Source organism: Hemiscyllium ocellatum, chromosome 25 (assembly GCF_020745735.1).
Source record: "Hemiscyllium ocellatum isolate sHemOce1 chromosome 25, sHemOce1.pat.X.cur, whole genome shotgun sequence".
NCBI lineage: Eukaryota > Metazoa > Chordata > Chondrichthyes > Orectolobiformes > Hemiscylliidae > Hemiscyllium > Hemiscyllium ocellatum.
Genome location: NC_083425.1, coordinates 7,795,476 through 7,820,299, shown reverse-complemented (window position 1 = coordinate 7,820,299; position 24,824 = coordinate 7,795,476). Strand labels below are relative to the sequence as shown.

Genomic DNA, 24,824 nt, shown 5'->3' with positions numbered 1-24,824 from the left:
ATGTTAGTTCACAGATTGTTAGAAAGGTCAAGGAGGAAGCGGTCCCGTCTCGCTGTCTCACTGATTTCTCTGGAGGTCTTACCCATGTTTGAATTGTACTGGCACTGCCATTGGTTCTGCTGATGATGATGATAACGTGTGGTTAGGCTGGTCTGGGCGTAGTAGAGGTGATGTTGGTCATTGCAATGCCAATGGGAGCATCTCCAACCCCAACCCCAACCCCAACCTGTGGAATTTGAGACAGCACTGGCTCCTGAACGCCAATATATAAGTGAGCGACGCCCACTCCCCTCCCCTGCTGTGAACAGAGAATTGACAGAATGAGGCAGGGTTGGGTAAACCAGGAGAGAGACACAAGAAAGATATTGAGTAGAACATGCAATCAGAAAGAGAGTCTTGGTGGTGTGGATATGGTATTCTTGATCTGAATACACAAGGTCTAAGGTACAAACTGACTGGACAGTTGCAGCAAAATGGTGACCAAAATATGATTGAGTTCAATGCTACGTTTGAAAGGGAGACGTGCAAATCCCAGTTGACAAATGTAGTTAAGGTTAGTGGTGATGGAATGTGACCGAGAGAGTGAAGCAGGAAAATCTGTTCATGGGCAAAGTGACAAATAGGAAGTAACACACAGGAAAGAAAGACAGCAGCTTTTTCTGCTCACTCTAGAGTCCAGGACTAGGAGCATCGACTAACACTCAGAGCCAGGGTTATCAGGAATGGAATTCAAACACTGCTACATGTGAAGGGCCACTGAATTTAGGAAGTGTTGGCCCCAAGATTGGATCAATTGTTAATTTTAAATCTGAGATTGTGAGATGTTGTGCTTGCCAAGGGTATTACGAGGGTAAGGGGAAGAGAGACTGAAAGGATGTTAGGTCACCGGCTGTGATCTCACTTTATAGCAGACCAGGTTCCAAGGCTGAATGGCCTCCTGATGTTCCTCCATTCTTACCAGTCTGGTGACTACAGGGTAGAGAGTCACCCAGCATTTCTGAGATGTTTTTTGAAAGCATTTATAAAATATAAATGTTATAGATTAATATAAAACTAAAGGAAAGGGAGGCGGGTGATGAAATTCCTGACATTCTTAGCAGCTTCGATTGTTACAGATGGGATTTTCCTTCTCAGATATTTCCCACCTTTTGCGAGAATCCGCTCCGTCAGGCATCTGGTCGGAAGTTACTTTACACTAATTTACATCCCCAGGTCAAAATGGACCAGGACAATCATTCAGAACCCCATTAATCCACCCAATCAGGGATCTCTTACAGCCTGTTGATTCCCACTCTGATCCTGTCTCCACTGTATGATCCAAAAGCTTAATGAATGAATTTCTCTCCAGCGTCCGGATCAGAGCTCTATCCTAAACGTTAATGGTTGTCCTGACCCCAGTGAGTTTACCTTCCCCATCCCGTGACTACCTGATAGTTTGAGGCAGTTTGCTGGATCTAACTTTGTGCTTGACTCCTGTAGCTCAGTGGGCGGGCTCTGGGTCTGAATGTGGTGAAATACAAGACGAGCTCCAGGGACCTGAGCTCAAATCCCAGGGTGAAATCTCCCAGAGCCACACCAAGGCTGACTTCACAAACCCCAGGCTCAGAATGACAAACACTCTCAATCCAAGGTCCAACCACAATCTGAAGACCCAGAACTTCAGAGTATGTGCCTTAATGGGTAAGATGCTTCACCTGAAAACAGGAAGCTGAGCGCCCAACGTCAACATTGAGAGAGTGCTGCACTGTCAGAGGTGCTGTTCTTGGTTATGATGTTAAATTGAAGCCACATGAACTCTGTGGCGCTTAGAAACGATCCCATTGCACAACCACAAAGAAATGCAGAGGAATTCTCTCTGATCTGGTCAAAATCACAGCAGATTAATCTGGGTGTTGCTTAGCACGTTTGGCGGTACAGCTGGCATGCAATCCAGAGTGACACCAACAGCATGGGCTCGATTTCCCCAGCTGAACTTACTGTGAAGGATTCACTTTCTCAACCCCTCGCCTGAGGTGTGATGACCCTCAGGTTAAACTGGCTGTCTCTCTCTCCCTCTCTCTGGAAATGAGTGTACGGCCCCTATGGTCTGGTAGAACTACAGCAACTTTAACCTTTAGCTGCTTGTGGGAACTTACTGTACACAAATTGACAGCCTACACTACAGCAGTGACACACTCCAAAAACAGCTTCTCAGCTGTGGGACAATATGAAGTTGTGAAGTGTGCTATGCAAATACAAATCGACCTGCCCCCCCCCCTATGCAAATCACTGCTTTCTGACCACACAACGAAAGAGCAAGCTTGTTTTTCTATTTTTTGTGAACCTTCCTGCAAGGCCCCATCGAAGGGAGTGAGTGGAGCTGCACCCAGCCTGTGGAATGCAGCAACAATGCAGTCTCACTGGTCCCTGTCCCCGTGGTACACTGCGTCTATCAGGCCTTACCTCCCTCATTCCCAAATAGTAAGAGCCCTGGCCCTGAGAGAATCTGGTGTGTGGGTTGAACCTGCGGCTGTACGATTTCACTTCTACTGCTGCGTTTGTTTTCAGACTCCTTGCTGAGTTGCAACAAGTCAGCAATACAGAAACCGCCCATGTACATTCCTCCCTGTGCAATTACCAATTACATTCTTGCTACGCTGCTTGCAGAGAAAAAGCTTAACAGCATATTTGCAGATTATAATAAGTCAGGGAGAGTCAGCAACATTCATTTCAAGTACAAGATGCCATATCTCCACTCTGGCCACAGAAAGTCTTTGTCTGCAATTCGTTTTTTTTCAGAGATATTGATTTTCATATCTGATAATTATTTTAAATGCAATCATTCTGCGAAATATTGTTAAATTGTTATTCAAGGCCTGGCTTAGAAATTAAAGGAAAATAAACTCCAGGCTCTAGTTTTGCAAATGAGTTGTCTCTGTACATGAATTAAAAAGCCAGCCATCAAACAGTTCTGTCACCTTTACAATGTTCATAAATCTAGGCCCAATGACCTGACATCGCAGCATTAAAGCCTCCCAATGCTTTCAAAGGTTTCTGGATGGAAGCCTAATTTGTAATCATTAACTGTCCTTCCTGACCCAGATTCGCTCCACTCCTGCCAACCCTCTTTTTTAAAAATGTTTATTCATGTGTTGAAACCTCTTCGTGAATTTCAGCCCTCTGAATCTTTCGTCCCTTTCTGTTTGAGAGCCCTCCCTTCTCAAACTCCCAGTCCCTCAGATTCCAGTTTTGGTTTTGCCGCTGCCCCCTTTCATCACTTTGGGTATTGTTTCTTGTGCCTTCAGCTGCCTCGGACTTCAGCTCCTCCTCACAGCCCTACCCTTCTCCTCCCCAATCGCCTCCTTCGATACCCTCTCTAAAATGCCCCTTCTGTGGATAAAAATTGGCCAGCCCTCAATCTTGATTTTCCTTACACTTTGGAAAACATTGTCAAACATCATTTTACATCCGCGATGCTGGCTCATCCTCAGCTAGCCCATAGATGACAACCTTTGCTTCCTGTCGAGTCTCCAGTTACAGTGGTCTCCTATTTGACCTGTCAGCTGCAGTAAACACAGTTTTGTCCAAAACTCCGATTTCTATCCAAAGTCTCACCAGGTCCCATTCACCTATCACCCCATAACACACTCACCTACGTTGGCATCTGATCAAGCAATCCCTCAACTTTTAAGCAGATTTGTTTTAAAAAGTGACAGTTGACTGGCAGTCATCATCTAACTGGTCGATTCTCCATGGTACAAATCAACTTGCCAACCAATCAGCACTCTCTCCTTATTCAGTGTAAAATGTGAACGGGTGAAAGTTGAAAAGCCCCAACAAAACGTTTTTCTTTAGCGATACTCAAGTTTTAAAATTCTTATTCTTGTTTTCAAATTCTCCGATGTGCTCATCCCTCATCATGTCTGAAAACCCCTCTAACTCCACAACCCTGTAAGTCACCAGCAGTCCTCCAATCTGACCTCCTGTGCATCCCAATAAAATGTTCAATTTTCGACCTTAAACCTCTCCACCTGTCCGTCCTTCCCTCATGCCATTTGCTAAAACTCTCGGACTAACATCTGCTCACTTGCCCTAATATTTCCTCACAGGACTCGGGACCTTTTTCTCGGGACAATTACTGTGTTAGAGGCACAAGATAAAAGCAAGATGCTAGAATAATAATTTTTTTTAACCTTGTTCCCACTGGTCGACAAACAATAATGGTTGCACAAAGGAGAATATAAAATGCGCTGAGGAGAGGGTGGGGGTGGGGATCAGGAGGTGTCACAGACAGTGACTGACCATGGGAATGGTGGGATGAGGGGACAGGCGATGACAAATTGCTGGATACAGAGCACAGTGGATTACTGTGTTGGCTCCACTCTCATTACATTCTGGCACCAAGAGCTGCCCAGTGTCCATTGTTGTTGGGTGAGTGGTTATGAATTGTAAGCTTTCTTAACAACATGGAAATAAACACTTTTTGAACAGAAGCGATGCTATCTGCTCAATGTGATATCAGGCCAGATTCAGTAAATTCCACTATCGGAAGAGTTATCTGATGAACTTAAAGCCTGTTAATGTGGGAGCAGCAATGCTTCAAATCAGCCACTTGTCACTGAACTGTATCTCTTTGGGCACCGTGTATGTGAGACCAATGACAATGACAGCACCTTCGTTCCTGCTGTCGCTCTGAGCTTTCTGGAGAGTTTTTCTGGCACAGTGGGCAGTGTCCCTACCTCTGAGGTAGGTGCTCCAGGTTCGAGTCCCACACCAGGATCCTTTGGCCAAGGAGGGTGTATTTATGGCCAGTCGGACTGACCTCCAGCCTGTAAATTCACCCCAATGTGCCTTAGAGCCGGCAGTGAGGCTGGGATACTCTCCTGGTCTGTGCGGAGCAATCCGATGGAATTCCATGGCCCAACCCTCGCAAACAAAGGTGGGATAAAAGACAGACGGACAGACAGCTCACTTTGAAAAGGTCTGTGGAGGTTGGTAGGCTGCATTGGGAAACTATAACGAGTTGGAGCCTCGAAGCCCCAGGCACAGCCCCAGTGAAGGGCTGACCCTGGACGATGCCTGTAAGACGAGTATCTGTTGCCCAACTCGTCTGTCTGGATTTTCCAGCTCTTTCTTTGAGGGGAAAGAAAGACTTGCATTTACATGGCGCCTTTTACAGTCACAAGATGCTCCAAGGCACTTGACACTCAATGGAACGCAGTCACCGCTGTTATGTCAAAAGGATAGCAACCAGCTGTGGACGGGAAGGTCTCACAGGCTGCAACTTGGTAATGATGAGATTATTTGTTTTTTTTAAAGTTGAGCCTGAGGGATAAATATTGGTGAGGGCACGGGGCAGAACTCCCTCAATCTGATGCATCTCAAAATATGGTTGCAGGATCTCTGCCAATCACCTCAGAGGGTGGTCAGAAGTTCAGTTTTAGCGTCTCATTTGAAGGATGGCTTCTCTGTGACACTGCTGCACTCCCTCTGCACTGCCCAGCCCCGGGAACAGAGAGTTTCTGCCCGGGTCCTTCAGACAGAGGTCAGAGGTTACAAACTGAGCCACAAAGGGGTTAATCTTTGACTTCAGGTGACGAGGACTTTTGTGGATCCAAGGTTGACAGATATTCCCCTTAGAGGCCTTGATTTGCAAGATTAGCCTTGTTTTCACATTGCTGGGTTTTGTCTTGTGTTTCTGACATGCATTCACTTACTGTCACTTGCTAGTTGCTAAGGAGGGAGTTGCCAAGGTAACGCTGTGTGGCACAGAGTGCCTGTATTATTAGCGTATTGCTGGGGGGGGGGAAGGTTAAAGGGCAAAGAATCAGATTAACAAACATCAAGTAGGGAGGGTTTGTTCTAATTCTGGAGACAGGGTCAGGCTGTGACACCTGCCCAGTTCAGTAACATTCTACACACAGCCTGTGGCTATCAACACTGACTGGTGCTCACTAGGACATTAAACTGGAGCTTTGTCATTGACTGAGCAGAGCTCAATAAATGATCATTCCTGATATCCAGTTCTGAAAGCAGCAATGTTGTTAGTGTAGGACAAAAGCAACACCTGTCACAATGACAGTTTAGCTGCACGTTAACCAAGGAGGAAAACGGGCCATTATCTTTTATTCCATGAATCCGCTGCCGATATTCATACTCCCCTCCCCGTCTCCCGCACCCTCAGCATTGCAAAGAAGCCACTCCCCCACTGACCCTCTGTTGAACATCTCTATTGCCTGTCCCTACTTTCTTTCCCCAAGCACCTTCCCCAGACAAACTCTTGTATTCGTCACCTTCTCCCACAGCTAGGCCAAGGTTCAGCACTTAAGTCTGAGTGACACAATGTGTGAACTCTCTCCAGTGCAGAACACTGTTTGTTCACGCTGCGCTCTGCTCGCGATACTGAGGACACCAAATTGAAATGAATGGAGTACTAACAGCCCAACCATGTTCACCTATTCCACAGCCATTCCACATGAATTAGGAGCAAAGAACACCATTCTGCCCTTCAAACTTGTTCTGCTATCAAGTAGATCACAATGAATCTGTCTGTGTTTCAAATTCCACATTCTCATCTACCCCAGCTCCCCCAATGATCTGCCACCCAATAAGAATTTACCCCTGCTCCCCATGAATTAAAAATATTCCACATTCCCACCTCTGGTAGTTTCTGATGCAGAGTTCCAAAGTCACACAACCCTCTGAGGGAAAGGAATTCTCTACATCTCTGTCCTGAAAAGGTGACTCCCAATGTTAAACCAGTATCCCCCAGGTGTGGACCGACCCACAGGAGGAGACATCCTGTCCATGCCCACTTGTCAAGAGTTGTTCAGGATCTGACTTCACACAGAGGGTGGTAAGTGCCTGGAACGTGTTGCCAGCAGAGGTAGTAGAGGCAGGCATGGTAGATTCATTTAAGGTGCATCTAGACAGATGCATGAGTAGGTGGGAGCAGCGGGATACAGATGCTTAGGAATTGGGTGATAGGTTTATACTGTGGATTTGGATTAGTTCAGGCTTGGAGGGCCGAAGGGCCTGTTCCTGTGCTGTAAATTTTCTTTGTTTTTGTTTACACACTTCAATCAGGTTACCCCTCACTCTTACAAACAAGCCCCACCTGCCCACCCTCTCCTCTTACCACTCCACGTACCAATCTAGCAAACCTCTTCTGAACCTCCTCCAATGTATTTACATCCTTACTTAATTAAGAGAACGAAGCTCCAGACAATTTTTGAGTGGTGGATTCACCAAGTCCTGTACAACTGAAGCATACCGTCCTAATGTTTGGGTTCAGTTTGCTTATTTAGCACAGCATTCCATTCGCCTTTCTGATTATGTGCTGAAACTGGACCTCAAACAAGCAATCCAGCAATCCAGTCACCATAGAGAGGTCACACAAAGCCATAGAGATGTACAGCACGGAAACAGACCCTCCGTTCCAACTTGCATGGACATCCCCACTCAATCTAGTCCCATTGTGAGGCAGATCTGGGTGTCACAAGCAGACAGATGAAGCAAACTCAATGTGAGGTTGTGAAGGGGCTGGCTTGTGAGTGAGGAAGCTGAGAGGAACACGGATTGGTCTTTGTGGAACTCAGATGTGACCAGACGAGAGAGGAAGCCGTTGCTAGTCTTTCTGAAACTAAACTCAGAAACATGGAGAGTGGAGCCAGAGGAGCCCAGTCCCCATGAACTGACCAAAGGATGAATGGAGGATGAAGACGATATGATTCAAAGGGTCCAAAGCTGGAGAAACGTTGAGGACCATATGGAGAGAAATTTGTATTCCTCACAGACAATGTTATTTGAGTCAGAAAGAGAGTTACTGCTTTGGGTCCAATGTGAAACCTGAAAAGGACTCACACTGGTTTCAAAACACGAACTTCCTTTCTCTGTCTCCAGATGCTGCCAGATTGTTTGAGTATCTGCAGAACTTTCTGTTTTTATTTCAGGTTTCCAGGAGCCACAATATGCTGCTTTTATGCGATTTGAGTTCATGGTTAGAATGGTCTTAATACTGAGGGCCCCTTCCCTGCTCAACCTTCCACCTGAGCAGCCAATCAGGGCTCTACCTTCATGTCTAATGCAAGATGGCGACTCCAATGGGCAGCAGTCCTGGAGCTGATGTTCTAGCAGAGATCAATACGGCATCTAAGAAAAAGGTTCATGGTTCACAGCAAAGATGTAGGCCTGTGATCATGAAGGATGTTAGCACAGGGACAAACTAACCTTGGGTTAACCAAGGAAGTTAAAGCTAGCATGGAACTGGAAGAAGCAGCACACAATGTGGAAGAGATTGATGACAAACCAGAAGATTAGGAAACTTTCAACAGGCAACAAAAGGCAACCACAACATAATAGACAGGGAGAAAGAAACTCTATGAGGACAAAGTGGCAAAACATATGAAAACAGACAGTCAGAGCTTCTTCAAATATGTTTAAAGGGAGAGAGAGGGCCAAATGAACATGGACCCCTGAGAGATCGAGGTTAGAGAAGTAAGAATAGGAAATCAGGAAACAGAATATGAGTGAACTAAATACCATGCGTCAGCCTTCAAGGTCGAAGACACTGATAGCATTCCAAACATACTAAGGAACAAGCAGCTAAAGAGGGGTGGGGGTTGGGAAAGAATACAAGAACTTTCTTTGAAGACCAAATGCCAGGGAGACTCATGGATCTAAAGGCAGATAGGTCCCCTGGTCCTGATGAATTGTATTGGAGGATATTAAAGGAAATAGCTACAGAGGTGGTGGATGTACGAGTTGCAATCTTCCAAGAATTGTCGGATGTAGGGAAAGTTTAGAGGATTGTCAATGTAATCTCCCATCAAGAAGGAAAAGAGACAAAACGAATGAATAACTATAGGCCTAACATCGGCCTTTGGAAAATATTTGAGTCAATTAAAAAGGCTGTAATAGTGGAGCATTTAGAAGTACATGATCCAATCAAGCAGAGTTCGCTTGGCTTCACAAAGGGGAAATCATGCCTGACAAATTTATTGGAAAGCTTCAAGGATGTAATAAACAGGACAGAAAGGTAACCAGTAAATGGAGAATATCTGGATTTCAAAATGGTGTTTGCTAAGGGACTGCATGTAAAGCTACTCAATATGACAAGACACCCATGGTTTTGGGGGCAGTATGTTAGCATGGACAGAGGATAGGCTGACTAATAGAAGACAGAGAATTGGGAAAAGGGGATCAATTTCAGGATGGCTATTCGTAACTAATGAGTGCCACAGGGATTGGTGCGGGGGCATAATTATTGACATAGACAGAGTTCTAATTAGCAAGGGAATGGAGACTTATGAGGCAGACAGTGCCGCATTGTCAGAGGGTCAGTGCTGAGGGAGTGCCGCACTGTTGGAGGGACAGTGATGAGGGAGTGCTGCACTGTCAGAGGGTCAGTGCTGAGGGAGTGCCGCACTGTCGGAGGGTCAGTACTGAGGGAGTGCTGCACTGTTGGAGGGTCAGTACTGAGGGAGTGCCGCACTGTTGGAGGGTCAGTACTGAGGGAGTGTCGCATTGTCGGAGGGTCAGTGCTGAGGGAGTGCCGCATTGTCGGAGGGTCAGTGCTGAGGGAGTGCCGCACTGTCACAGTGTCAGTGCTGAGGGAGTGCCGCATTGTTGGCAGGTCAGTACTGAGGGAGTGCCGCACTGTCAGAGGGTCAGTGCTGAGGGAGTGCCGCACTGTCGGAGGGTCACTGCTGAGGGAGTGCCGCACTGCCACAGGGCCGGTGCTGAGGGAGTGCCACACTGTCGGAGGGTCAGTGCTGAGGGAGTGCCGCAATGTGGGAGGGTCAGTACTGAAGGAGTGCCGTACTATGAGAGGGTCAGTACTGAGGGAGTGCAACACTGTGTGAGTGCCATACTGTGGAAGGGTCAATACTGACGGAGTGCCACACTGTGGGAGGGTCAGCACTGAGGGAGTGCCACACTGTGGGAAGGTCAGTGCTAAGGGAATGTCGCACTGTGGGAGGGTCGGTACTGAGGGAGTGCCGCACTGATGAAGGGTCAGTGCTGAGGGAGTGGCGCACTGTCGGAGGGTCAGTACTGAGGGAGTGCCGCACTGTGGGAAGGTCAGTGCTGAGGGAATGTCGCACTGTTGGAGGGTCAGTACTGAGGGAGTGCCGCACTGATGGAGGGTCAGTGCTGAGGGAGTGGCGCACTGTTGGAGGGTCAGTACTGAGGGAGTGCCGCACTGTGGGAAGATCAGTGCTGAGGGAATGTCGCACTGTCGGAGGGTCAGTACTGAGGGAGGGCCGCACTGTCAGAGGGTCAATGCTGAGGGAGTGCCGCACTGTCAGAGGGTCAGTATTGAGGGAGTGCCGCATTGTCGGAGGGTCAGTGCTGAGGGAGTGCCGCACCGTGGGAGGGTCAGTACTGAGGGAGTGCCACACTGTGCGAGGGTCAATACTGAGGGAGTGCCACACTGTGGGAGGGTCAGCACTGAGGGAGTGCCACACTGTGGGAAGGTCAGTGCTGAGGGAGTGCCACACTGTGCGAGGGTCAATACTGAGGGAGTGCCGCACTGTCAGAGGGTCAGCACTGAGGGAGTGCCACACTGGGAAGGTCAGTGCTGAGGGAGTGCCGCACTGTCGGAGGGTCAGTGCTGAGGGAGTGGCGCACTGATAGCCATTGTTTTTCTGATCAGCTATTAAAGTCTGTCCTCTCAGGGTTTACAACATAGCATAGTTCTATCTCAAAGAGAAGGAGATTTTTCCTGGCTGATATTTATACCCCAACCAACAAACTAAATAAAAAATATTTTATCATTTACCTTGAGGTTTAGTGGGAGATCACCAATGATTAAGATCAAAATTTAACTGTACATTAATAGATGAAAGGACTCCAATATTCATCGATAAAGAATGTCGAATTTAGGGTCTGGTGATGACTATGAAGCCATTGGCATTTGTTGTAAAAATCCATCTGGTTCATTAATGTCGTTAAGAGAAGGAAATCTGCCTTCCTTTTGCGTCTGGCCTCCATGTGACTCCAGACCCGCAGCAATGTGGTTGACTCTTAACTGGGCAATTAGCGATGGGCGATTAATACTGGCCTGGTCAGCGATGCCGTCATCCCATGTGTAAAATGAAAAAAAGCAATAGCTTATCATGGACAAATGTAGCAATGTGCTCTTCCTCAAAGCTCGAGGGGAACTGTAGCCAATACTGTCAGGAAAATGGGCTCCATTCCCAATCCTGTGGGAATTCAGTGAAAAATGTAAACCTCTTTTCTTTGGAAGACCATCATGTTTTTCCTGGAGTAGGTGACCAGCAGCTGTAGCTCGAGGGAATGTAAACTGTAACAATTATCATTCATGACACAATGGGAAACAGGAAGGTTGCGTTGCTATAGAAACCAGTAGACCCAAAGCTGAGATTGAGATAAGAGAGAGGCCCTGTATGAAGTTGGAAATTCTCAACCAAACTGAACCTTTTCTGCTGGTGGAGTAGCTATGCAGGGGAAGTTCATCCTCAGCGTTTAATTGAATAAAATCTATAAAAACTGAGGCCAAGACTTGAAATTACCGTGTGCAAATTGCCAATCGCTTTTCTGATGTTACGATGAGGTGACTGCCCTTCAAAAGTATTTAACTGGGCTGCAAAGGGAGACAGGATGTCCAAAAATGGTGCCATTATAAACACAACTCTTTCATTCAGAAACTGCGAGTGCCCAGTGGCTGTGATGCCACTTCAGTGGGCTATGATGCCCACATCCAGGAGCAGGTACACTGAATGATGGAGCAGCACCTGGGACTGTTCCAGGATCTTTTGGTTCTGACATCTGCACTGAGCGTAGCTTCCTGATGGCACACTGAAGGAAAGGCTGCAGCTGTCAGTCAGTCAGAGATACCACAGGCCGTTCGTTCTAAAACTGGTGACAGGGGAGCAGTGTGTGAAGAAAGGAGAACTTCAATTTGATCTAAGCCAGAGCCCTTCTATAGTGTAAGTTTATTTTATTATCTTATCGGGTTATGGCTACATTTCCATCTTGAAAGAATTGTGCGGCTTTTAACTTGCGCCAACTTTTTTTTAAAAATGCCTTAATGTAAGCTTTTAATTGTGTGCTATGTGAAAGTCGATGTATTACAACATCCCATTGTTCCCATAAATCTGTCAGGAGTAACCACAGGAAAATCTGAAACAGACGCATCCTTTACAACCTCGTTTATTCTTAAATACTCTCAAAGGCAGGGGGAAAACCATTGACAGTCCACAAACTCTTCATGTGCAATCTGTGGATTATTCCTGCTGCTGCTGTTCAGCATCATGTAGGGCCAGAAGAGTGCGTCAGAAAACTTCCCACTTCATGCAGACGTTTCAGTACACAATTAGTCCAACAGTTAGAAGCTGCAATTACATGGTGCCTTCAATATTGTAACGGAGCTTTACTGAGCAACACCTGATGCTGAGCCACGTCATCAGCCTTTACTACGGGCATCAGAAACTGCAGTCAAAAAAGCTGGTTTGAAGGAGCATGTTAACAGAGGTGGGCGGTGGTTGGCGAGGGTAAAAATAAGGACTGCAGATGCTGGAAATCAAAGTCCAGATCAGAGTGGTGCTGGAAAAGTACAGCAGGTCAGGCAGCATCTGAGGAGCAGGAAAATCGATGTTTCGGGCAAAAACCCTTCATCAGGAATAGAGGCAAGGTGCCTGCAGAGTGGAGGGGTAAATGAGAGGGGGGGTGGGAGGGGGGGGGGGAAAGTAGCATAGAGTACAATAGGTGAATGGGGGTGGGGATGGAGGTGATAGGTCAGAGAGGAGGGTGGGGGAAGGTAGCAAAGAGTACAATGGGTGAATGGGGGCTGTCATCACTGAGAATCTCCTCAGTGCCCAGCTCCCCCGTTGCCTGCCCTCCCCTCATTAACAGCATTTCAGTTATTTTAAATTGACCTGCTCAGGCATATTAACACATATCCAGGGCAAGTGGGACTTGGACCCAGATTTTCTGATTCAGAAATAAGGTCACTACCATTGCACTGTGAGATCCTTCACTGACAGGATTTTAGATATTTTCAGAGATGGTATCACACACTTCTGGCCCTTTTAACACCTTAATCCATAACAGTATCAGCTGCTGACAGTTAATTCGAGTGAAGAACCTCAGCTTCAACTCCCTGACCCGTTAAAACCTTTTTCAATTTTCACCTCACTGAGGGGGCACACCTGTTTCACTGGCACCACCTGCCATCGGCTACTGAGGTTAACAGCCCACAGGGTGGACAAGCCTCAAAGGCCGGACTCTGACCGGTTAGTCCATTTCAGTGAGGATGATCGGGGAGGGGATCTGAAGACGCATATGTGTCTTTGTCTGTGTCTCTCTATTTGTGAGTGAGTCTCTCTATCTGTCTGTGTTTCTGTGTTTGTGTGTCTGCATTTGTGTGTCTGTGTTTGTGTCTGTCTGTGTCTGTGTATGTGTGTACCTGTGGTTGTGTGTGTGCATGTGTATGTGTGCGTGCACGCGTGTGTACGTGTGCATGTGTGTGCACGTGTGTGCACGTGTACGTGTGCGTGTGCATGTGTGTGCACGTGTGTACGTGTACGTGTGTGTGTGTGCATGTGTATGCGTGTGTGGGTGCACGCGCTGCATGTGGGTATCCCTGTGTCTGTCTCCCTGAAAGAATTCCTTGTTTACACTAACTGACCAACATCATCACTTGGGTCAGATATTAGGGGGTGATTGATAGCAGCAGAACCTCCAGGAGGAGACAGAAAAATATCAGAAGAACAGAAATTTTAGAAATAAAGAGAGATTAGAGACAATTTATCAACTCAAAATAGAACAAACTGTCGACATGTCAGAGTTACAAAACCAATGATGGTTTTTCTGATCTATTTATATATTTGATCCTATTTCATGACTGGTGCTATCTACTTCGACAAATTTCCTGTCAGCTCTTCAGAACTGCAACATGCTCGCCACTGAAAATGCACCGAGGCGTTACTTTCATAGCCATTAATTTCACACCTAAGGTTCTAAACATTAAATTAGGCGCAATTAAAATCTTGGAGAATCCGTCCTCTACTTACATTGACAATTCAGCTAAATTCTTTAACACTCTCTCTCCATCCACCTAACCCTCCCTCTCTTCACCTACCTATCCCTCCCACTCTCTCTCCATCCACCTATCCCTCCCACTCCCTCCCACTCTCCAGTATTTCTCTCTCTCCATCCACCTATCCCTCCCACTCCCTCCCACTCTCCAGTATTTCTCTCTCTCCATCCACCTATCCCTCCCACTCTCCAGTATTTCTCTCCAGTATTATTGGAAGGAGCCAGGCCTGTTGAGTTTCTTCAGCAATCTCAGAGCCTGTTTCAGATTTCCAGTGCCTGCAGGATTTTGCTTTGATCAGAATCGCCAAATTATATACAATCTGCTCATAATTCACATCATAATGCATTTTTATTCTTTCATGAGCTGTGGCTGTTCCTGGGAAGACCAACAGCTGTTGCCTGTGAATTGTGGGGTTTAGTTGACCACCCCAGAGGGTGGTTAAAAGTCACCCCCATTACTGTGGGTCTGGAGTCACATGTAGGCCAGACCAGGTAAGGATGGCAGATTTCCTTCCCTGAAGTACGTTAGTGAACCAGATGGGCTTTTACAATATCCGATGATGGTCACCATCACTAGCTTTCAATTTGCAGGTTTATTAAATTTAAATGACACCAGATAATAGGGTGGAATTGGAAGTCAGACCCCCAGATTACACCCCCCAGCAATCCAGCTGGGGGTCACTGGATTAACTGCCCCCTGACATGACCATCATCTTCCAAGACATTACCAACATTTACAAGATACTCTAAAGGTAGAGGTACAGTCACCACAATCTTACCAGATCATGGGGCTGCTCTCTCAGTAGAGAGAGAGAGAGAGAGAGAGAGAGAGAGAGAGAGAGAGAGAGAAAGAATGAATTTAAGCCTCACGGTGCCTCAGGTGAGAGGAGGGTTGAGGAGAAGAATCCTTCAAGGTAACCTCAGCTGCTGTGGGAATTGTACCACACAGTCAGCATCACCCTGTATTACAAACCAGCCATCCAGCCAATTGAGCTAACCACCTCCCTCTTAGTCAGAGTCAGCCCTGAAACTCTTCAGAGAGGCCAGGTGTAGGGGGAGAGGGGAGACAAGGAGCAGAGTTACATCCCTGCCAACAATTAAAAGGGCCGAGGGTATGTCACACAGAAAGGTAATCTGAAATCCAATACTCTTGTGATATCCTCCCTTTGCATTCATTGGTGTTTCCGTCACCAAATCCCCAATATCAATATCCTGGATGTTATCATTGGCCGGAAACTCAACTTGACCAGTCACACAAGAACTGTGACTCCAAAGGCAGGTCAGAGGCCAGAAATATTGCAGCAACGCGCACACTCCCCAAAGGTGCAAGACAGGAGTGTGGTGGAATACTCCCCAAGACAGGAGTGTGGTGGAACATTCCCCAAGACAGGAGCGTGGTGGAACATTGCCCAAGACAGGAGCGTGGTGGAACATTCCCCAAGACAGGAGTGTGGTGGAACATTCCCCAGGACAGGAGTGTGGTGGAACATTCCCCAAGACAGGAGCGAGGTGGAACATTCCCCAAGACAGGAGTGTGGTGGAATATTCCCTAAGACAGGAGTGTGGTGGAATACTCCCCAAGACAGGAGCGAGGTGGAACATTCCCCAAGACAGGAGTGTGGTGGAATATTCCCTAAGACAGGAGTGTGGTGGAATACTCCCCAAGACAGGAGTGTGGTGGAATACTCCCCAAGACAGAAGCGTGGTGGAACATTCCCCAAGACAGGAGCGAGGTGGAATACTCCCCAAGACAGGAGTGTGGTGGAATATTTCCTGAGACAGGAGTGTGGTGGAATACTCCCCAAAACAGGAGTGTGGTGGAACATTCCCCAAGACAGGAGCGAGGTGGAATACTCCCCAAGACAGGAGCGAGGTGGAATACTCCCCAAGACAGGAGTGTGGTGGAATATTCCCCAAGACAGGAGTGTGATGGAACATTCCCCAAGACAGGAGTGTGGTGGAATACTCCCCAAGACAGAAGCGTGGTGGAACATTCCCCAAGACAGGAGCGAGGTGGAATATTCCCCAAGGCAGGAGTGTGGTGGAACATTCCCCAAGACAGGAGCGAGGTGGAATATTCCCCAAGACAGGAGTGTGGTGGAATACTCCCCAAGACAGGAGTGTGGTGGAATACTCCCCAAGACAGGAGCGAGGTGGTATACTCCCCAACCTGCCCGAATGAGCACAGCTCCAACTACACTCAAGAAGCTTAACATAATTCTACTCCTGCTCTGAATCCAGATGTTCTTGTGTAGCTTTCATTTCACTGCACTGAAATCCTACTGCTATCCGTTTGCTCACTCTGTCGTAATTGCATGCTCCTGCCTACACTATCTGCTATACCATTAAGCTTTATCTCATTGGCAAATTCTCTAATACGGAGTTAGCCTGTGGAATTCTCTTCTCCAGAAAGTGGTGCATGGGGAGACACTGAGGTGTTGGGGAAGGTGAGGGTGGGGAAGGGACTGGGGTGGTGGGGCCACAACCAGATCACCTCAATCTCATGGATCAAGCTTGAAGGGCTGAATGGCCTACCGCCGGGGCCTAACACCCATGTTCTGACTGAAGCTGGTGTCGAAGACAATCCCACAAAACACCATCGAGTGCTGTCCTCTCCTCGTCATAGGTTTGATTAACTGTGTGAGCCATGTTTTCAGCTTGTCAGCTGTACTGCCCACATTCTGCTTCCTGCAAATCCATCCTGTTCCTTTCCACATTAAAACAAAATCACCTCACACACTGATACATTTAGGATAATAACCCTGTTGCAAAAAAAGATGAGGAGCGGACCTTTTTAAAAAAATGTAAAGTGAAAGCTTTCTCTGAAAGGGGGACAGGTGTTGATGAAATCATATCTTTCACAGAAACCTGAGGAAATTCTTAAGAATGTATCATTGGATGAGAGTGAGACTATAAAAACCAGCACTGGCATGATGGGCCGAATGGACTGCTTCTGTCCTGTATGACTCATTGAGCTGCTGGGAGCTTTTCCCAGTGTTACCTTTTGTTTCTGAAGTTATAATGAATACGTCCGTGTGCTCTGAAGGTGGAATAAAGGGAGATTAGATTCCCTACTATTTTTTAGATTAGATCCCCTACAGTGTGTGGAAACAGGCCCTTCGGCCCAACCAGTCCACACCAACCCTCCGAAGAGTAACCCACCCAGACCCATTTCCCTCTGACTAATGCACCTAACACTATGGGCAATTTAGCATGGCCAATTCACCTGGCCAGCACATCTTTGTGACTGTGGGAGGAAACCGGAGCACCCGGTGGAAACCCACGCAGACAATATGCAAACACCACACAGACAGTCACCCGAGGCTGGAATTGAACCTAGGACGCTGGTGCTGTGAGGCAGCAATGTTAACCACTGACCCCACCATGCCACCCTTGCTAGATGGGACACATACTCTGCTATCAAGTGCACTGCACGCTCAGTGTGATTCACCAATGGTGAAATCATCTCAGCAACAGTAGAGAGGCATGTGGCACCATGATTATCTCACTGGGGTTGTAATTCAGAAACCCAGGCTTATGGCCTGGGACATTAGTTCACATCCCACTGGTGGTGAGACTGGAATTCAATGAATAACCTGGATTAAAATTCAGCCCAACGGCATCCAATATGGATTATTTAATGAAAACATCATCAGGCTTTAGGGAAGGACATCTACCTTCCTTACCCAGTCTGACACCTGGGAATCGGCCTTCCTTATCCGGTCTGACACCTGGGAATCGGCCTTCCTTATCCGGTCTGACAGCTGGGAATCTGCCTTCCTTACCCAGTCTGACACCTGGGAATCTGCCTTCCTTATCCGGTCTGACAGATGGGAATCTGCCTTCCTTACCCGGTCTGACACTGGGAATCTGCCTTCCTTACCTGGTCTGATACCTGGGAATCTGCCTTCCTTACCCGGTCTGACAGCTGGGAATCTGCCTTCCTTACCCGGTCTGACAGCTGGGAATCTGCCTTCCTTACCCGGTCTGACAGCTGGGAATCTGCCTTCCTTACGTGATCTGACAGCTGGGAATCTGCCTTCCTTACCCGGTCTGACAGCTGGGAATCTGCCTTCCTTACCCGATCTGACAGCTGGGAATCTGCCTTCCTTACCCGGTCTGACAGCAGGGAATCTGCCTTCCTTACCCGGTCTGACAGCTGGGAATCTGCCTTCCTTACTCGGTCTGACACCTGGGAATCTGCCTCCGTTACTCGGTCTGACAGCTGGGAATCTGCCTCCGTTACTCGGTCTGGCAGCTGGTTGAGTCTTAACTACAGTCCACATTGGCAGCAGTTCCCTGAATTGGCTTCATTAATACAGGCATTAAGTACAAGAACAAGGAAATGGCGTTCAACTTGTTAGACACTTAGATACTAGAACTAAGGCACTTGGTGGAGTCCAGGTGGAGAACTGTGTCCAGTTCTGATACCACATTATAGGAAAGATGTGAATACATTGGAGAGAATGCAAAGAACTTGACAAGACTCCAGCTCTGTGAAAATGTAATTTTGTGAATAGATGGGAGGAGTTAAAACTGTTCTCCTTGTGAGAGAGGAAAGCTGAGAGGAGATGTGATCGAGGATTGTAAAATCCTGAGCGGGCTGGATAGAGTGGCAAGGGAGAAACTGCTCCTGCTCTTAAAAGGAACAACAGGACATAGATTTACAGCGATTTGTTAAACAAACCAACAGAGATCTCAGGAAAACATACTTCAGCCAGTGAGTAGTTCGGGTGTGGAATACACTGCCTGGAAATGAGGTGGAGGCAGGTTCAGTTGAAGTATTTAAGAGGGTACTGAATGAGTGCTTGGATAAAAATGTGCAAGGCCAAGGGGAAGAGATTGGCACGGGGTAAAGACGCTCATTTAATGAGGCAGTGCAGATGTAATGGGCCGAATAACCTCCTGCTGCATTATAAGAACTCTGTGATTTGGTCGATGATCAGGAGCAGGCTGTAGACCACTCGCTGGCCTTGAACTTGCTCCACCAATCAAGAAGATCAGTGCTGATCCGATTCACTGTTACCCATGACCCTCGCCTCTCCTGTTGATCAAAGATCAGTCCTGAATCCATTCAGTGACCCAGTCTCCTCTGCTCTTGAAAGAATTCCAAAATTTTACAACCCTCCTCCTCCATCTGAAAAGGGCGATCGATCATTCTGTCACTGTGTCCTTTGTTTGAGACTTGACCCCAAGGGAAGATATTCTCTCTGCATCTAGCCTTGCTCAAGACTCTTCAGGATCTTATATGTTTCAATAAGATCATCTTTCTTTATTCTAAACTCCAAACAGTATTGCCTGAGCCTCTCCTCATGAGTCAACTCCTTTGTTCCAGAAATCTGCCCCAGTGAACCTTCCCTGAAATCTCCAATGCAAGTGTAGTCCTCCTTAAATAAGAAAATACTAAGGTGTACAGAGCTCAACTCTCAGGGAAACCCTCTTTGGTGGTAGCAAGTGTTCCTTACTTTAATACTCCATCCACTTACAATGACAACCAAACATCTATTTGCCTTCCTAATGACTCACTGGACTTGTACACCAATGTTTTGTGTTTCATATACAAAGACAGCTAGTCTCAGCTTCTCAAAAACCCCTCTGAACACAGACCTTGCTATGAGTAAGTAGTTGCTGCTTTCAAAAATCCAAGCAGAAAGCAGAATATTAACATCAAACTGCAACAAGTCTTGCATTTGGTTAGGGTAGAGATTTTTGGAAAGCCATGCTCTATGTTGGACAAGGTTTGCTTGTACTGGATAAATCTGATACGTTTACTTGGTTCAAGCACAACCTTAGGGCGGGGCAGAAGCTACAATGCCCCACCTCGATGTCTACCCAAAGATTCCTATAGCAACGATTTGGAAAGTAAATTCCGGCTCGGGTTTGGTTGTTCCAAGTTCCAGACTCTGTCTAGTCACATGTTCCATCCGCTGAAAACGTCACAGGTTTACTGTTTTGTGTGGCATAAATTAGGCACTGATGGGGAACTGTGAAAACACACAGGGCACAGAAAATTACAGCAAGAGGGCAAGATGAAGGAAGGTGGGCAGAGGGCTGTGTGGAGTATACAGGCCAGCATCAGTCAGTTGGGTCAAATGGCCTCTGTGTACACTGTAAACACATGATGAGGTTGACAAAAGTTTCACCGAACCAGGGGTCTGGATTAGCACAGGGTTGGAGAAGGTGAGGACTGCAGATGCTGAAGATCAGAGTCGAGAGTGTGTGGTGCTGGGAAAGTACAGCAGGTCAGGCAGCATCCGAGGAGCAGGAGAATCAACATTTCAGGCAAGAGCCCTTCGTCAGGAAGTTTGGAGGTTCAGGGCCGAGTCTGCTTTGAGTTTGCAATGCTATATTCCATCATTATGAGCTGAAAAACATTATTTCATTTCAGAGGGTCTCTCCAGTTAATACAAGACTTTCCCAGCCTGTGTCCCCATATCACCGTGGTCCCCAATATTAGATACAGCTAGAGATTTACCTGTAACATGGAGCAAGTTGTCATTGTCCACTTCCACTTTCAGGAATATTCGGCCCCTCCTCTCCGTGTGGTCAGTTCCACACATACTGGGCACGTTTATCACACATTTCTTGTGTACGTTTAGGTCACAGGCTGAGGAGAAGGAAGATACATATGTTACAGAAATGGTCATTTGATCCACAACACTCACCACGCTGAAGCTCCTCTGTTCTCGTCATCCAAGGCTCCTTATTCTTACCCCTTCTTGCCTGTCTCAGAGGAACAAATTTATGCATCACTCACAACAACTGCTCCTTAAACAGTCTCCACAGTCTGTTGTGCCCTTTCTGTGGAACAATTGCTCCCAATCTGTACTTCCCAACTCCTGTCTGATAGTGACATAATTCCCTTTCCCCAATTAAATATCTTCCCTTGGTAACTGCTCCTTTACCTCTCCATGGCTATGGTAAATGTGAGGCAGTTTGTGGTCACTGTCACTGAAGTGTTCTCCCACCACGAGATATGTCCTGGCTCACTGCCAAGCACCAAATCCAAAATGGCTTACCCCCTCATCGCCTGTCTACATACTGAGTAAGGAACCCATCCTGAACAAACCTGAGTAAACAGCTCCATCCAAACCACCTGCACGAAGGAGGTTCCAGTCAATATTGGGAAAGTTGAAGTCACCTATAACAACAACCCTGCTACATCTGCATTTTTCCAAAATCTGCCAGCCTATGAGTTCTTCAATCTCCGTACTGCTATGAGGGGGTCTGCAGAAGACCCCCAATGAGGTGACTGCTCCCTTGCTGTTCCTAACTTCCACCCATACTGACACAGTAGATAAACCTTCCTCGAACAGTGGACATGATCTATCTGGACTTCAGTAAGGCATTCGGCAAGGTTCCCCATGGGAGACTGGTTAGCAAGGTTAGATCTCATGGAATACAGGGAGAACTAGCCATTTAGATACAAAACTGGCTCAAAGATAGAAGACAGAGGGTGGTGGTGGAGGGTTGCTTTTCAGACTGGAGGCCTGTGACCAATGGAGTGCCACAAGGATCGGTGCTGGGTCCACTACCTTTCGTCGTTTATATAAATGATTTGAATGCGAGCATAAGAGGTACAGTTAGTAAGTTTGCAGATTACATCAAAATTGGAGGTGTAATGGGAGAAGGTTACCTCAGATTACAACGGGATTTTGATCAGATGGGTCAATGGGCTGAGGAGTGGCAGATGAGTTTAATTCAGATAAATGTGAGGTGCTGCATTTTGGGAAAGCAAATCTTAGCAGGACTTATACACTTAATGGTAAGGTCCTAGGGAGTGTTGCTGAACAAAGAAATCTTGGAGTGCAGATTCATAGCTCCTTGAAAGTGGAGTCACAGGTAGATAGAATAGTGAAGGAGGTGTTTGGTATGCTTTCTTTTATTGGTGAGAGTATTGAGTACAGGAGTTCGGAAGTTATGTTGTGGCTGTACAGGACATTGGTTAGGCCAATTTTGGAATATTGTGTACAATTCAGGTCTCCCTCCTTTCGGAAGGATGTTGTGAAACTTGAAAGGGTTCAGAAAGGATTTATAAGGATGTTGCCAGGGTTGGAGGATTTGAGCTATAGGGAGAGGTTAAATAGGCTGAGGTTGTTTCCCCTGGAGTGTCAGAGGCTGAGAGCTGATCTTATAGAGGTTTATAAATTCATGAGGGGCATGGATATGATAAATAGACAAAATCTTTTCCCTGGGGTGGGGGAGTCCAGAACTAGAGGGCATAGGTCTAGGGTGAGAGAGGAAAGATATAAAAGAGACCTGAGGGGCAACTTTTTCACACAGAGAGTGGTACGTGTATGGAATGAGCTGCCAGAGGAAGTGGTGGAGGCTGGTACAATTGCAACATTTAAAAGGCATTTGGATGGGTACATGAATAGGAAGGGTTTGTAGGGATATAGGCCGGGTGCTGGCAGGTGGGACTAGATTGGGTTGGGATATCTGGTCAGCATGGACGGGTTGGACCGAAGGGTCTGTTTCCATGCTGTACATCTGTATGACTCTATGACAACCTTCATTTCTGTAGCTGTCATGCACTCTCTGATTAGCAATGCTACACCCCCTCCTCTTTTTAAACATTCTAAACCCTGGAACATCTAGCAACCATTCCTGCCCCTGTGAAACCCACGTCTCCGTTATGGCCACAACATCATAGTCTCAAGTACTGATCCATGCTCAAACCGCATCACTCTTATTTCTGACACTCTGAGCATTAAAGCAGACGCACTTTAAACCATTCTTTTGTTTAATCACATGGAAAACCTCCCTGATAGATTCACTAGATCCTGTGACTGCCCCGTCTACAACTGCTCCCCTCTCACATACGTAGGTCTGACTCCTACTAGTTTAAACCCCCCCGAACCACACGAGCAAATCTCCCACCCAGGAAAGCATCCCAGTGGTCTAAGTATGTGAAGGCCTCCCTCCTGCACTTGTCACGCCAAGTCATACAAAGCTGTGGGCCAAGTGCTGGAGGTGGCTGTTATTGATCTGCGCAGACGTGATGGGCCGAAGGGCCCTTTTCTGTGCTGAGCTTCTCTCTATGTAGTTCTGAAGCCCAAATACTGTTGTAAGGAATGGGTCGCTAATTTGCATACTTGCGATACAGATTAAGATATAAACGTAGACCAGGGCACTGGAAATAATGTCTCTGCCCTCACTTGAAATGGTTCAATGGGAACTTTGACATAGAACTGAGATCTGGTCTTGGTGAGATGGCCCAGCCGATAGATGATACTGCAGGCAGTGTGGTACTCCCACAGCCCTCCACCTCCCCCATTCCCCTCCCCCACACCTCCCACTCTGCAGGGGGACTCGAACTCAGACCCTCCAGACTCACTGAGCTACAGCTGCTCGCATTGATCTGAAGGTTTGACGTGTGAGGGGCTGCTGGTTAGGGCACTGAGACATGGGTTGGGGTTACTGCTGCTGCTGAGGGTCAGGACTCTGCTTGGAAAGAGCCAAATGAGAACGTGAACCTGACTGGGATCCTCCTGGTTGGGGGGAACTGAGCACTGGAGAGCTGCCGCTCCTGGAGAATGGGCGGGTGGTAGTGGTACTGGAGGAGGTTACAGATCCTGGGGAACATCACGCTCCCCGACCCTGCCGTACATACACAGGTCAGTCCTCCAGAAGAAGGGAGGGAAGAAGTTCCAGAACAGATTCTGCTCTGATTAGATTTGTCCCCGTACAGACGGAGTGCCGCAAATGCTCTTCAGCTTTCCCCAGGAATGACTAACAATTTGAATCTTGGTTCTGCAGACTACACTGCTGCAGTAATGCGCTACTTCAATAAACATATTGCGGGGGGGGGGTCAGAGAGTCATAGAGATGTATAGCACAGAAACAGACCCTTCGGTCCAACCTGTCCATGCCGACCAGATATCCCAACCCAATCTAGTCCCACCTGCCAGCACCTGGCCCATATCCCTCCAAACCCTTCCTTATTCATATACCCATCCAGATGCCTTTTAAATGTTGCAATTGTACCAGCCTCCACCACATCCTCAGGCAGCTCATTCCATACACATACCACCCTCTGCGTGAAAAAAGTTGCCCCTTAGGTCTCTTTCATATCTTTCCCCTCTCACCCTAAACCTATGCCCTCTAGTTCAGGACTCCCCCATCCACAGGGAAAAGAATTTGTCTATTTATCCTATCCATGCCACTCATGATTTTATAAACCTCTACAAGGTCACCCCATAGCATCCGATGCTGCAAGGAAAACAGCCCCAGCCTGTTCACTCTCTCCCTATAGCTCAAATCCTCCAACCCTGGCAACATCCTTGTAAATCTTTTCTGAACCTTTTCAAGTTTCACAACATCCTTCCTATTGGAAGAATACATTAACCAATGTCCTGTACAGCCACAACATGACCTCCCAACTCCTGTACTCAATACTCTGACCAATAAAGGAAAGCATACCAAATGCCTTCTTCACTATCCTATCTACCTGCAACTCTACTTTCAAGGAGCTATGAACCTGCACTCCAAGGTCTCTTTGTTCAGCAACACTCCCCAGGACCTTACCTTTAAGTGTATAAGTCCTGTTCTGATTTGCTTTTCCAAAATGCAGCACCTTGCATTTAGATAAATTAAACTCAATCTGTCACTTCTCAGCCCATTGGCCCATCTGGTCCAGATCTTGTTGTAATCTGAGGTAACCTCCTTCGCTGTCCACTACACCTCCAATTTTGGAGTCATCTGCAAACTTACTAACTGTACCTTTTATACTCACATGCAAATCATTTGTATAAATGATGAAAAGTAATGGACCCAGCACTGAT

General features: G+C 47.0%; 1 protein-coding gene across 2 annotated transcripts in view; it reads right to left on the bottom strand.

The window, feature by feature from the left end:
- Positions 1–24,824, bottom strand: part of LOC132827915 (protein kinase C alpha type) — a 404,683-nt gene that overhangs the window by 145,119 nt on the left and 234,740 nt on the right. For both annotated transcript variants that reach the window (XM_060844727.1, XM_060844728.1), the window contains exon 5: positions 20,516–20,647. In XM_060844727.1, coding sequence (XP_060700710.1) covers positions 20,516–20,647 — 132 coding nt within the window. The remainder of the gene's footprint in view (positions 1–20,515; positions 20,648–24,824) is intronic.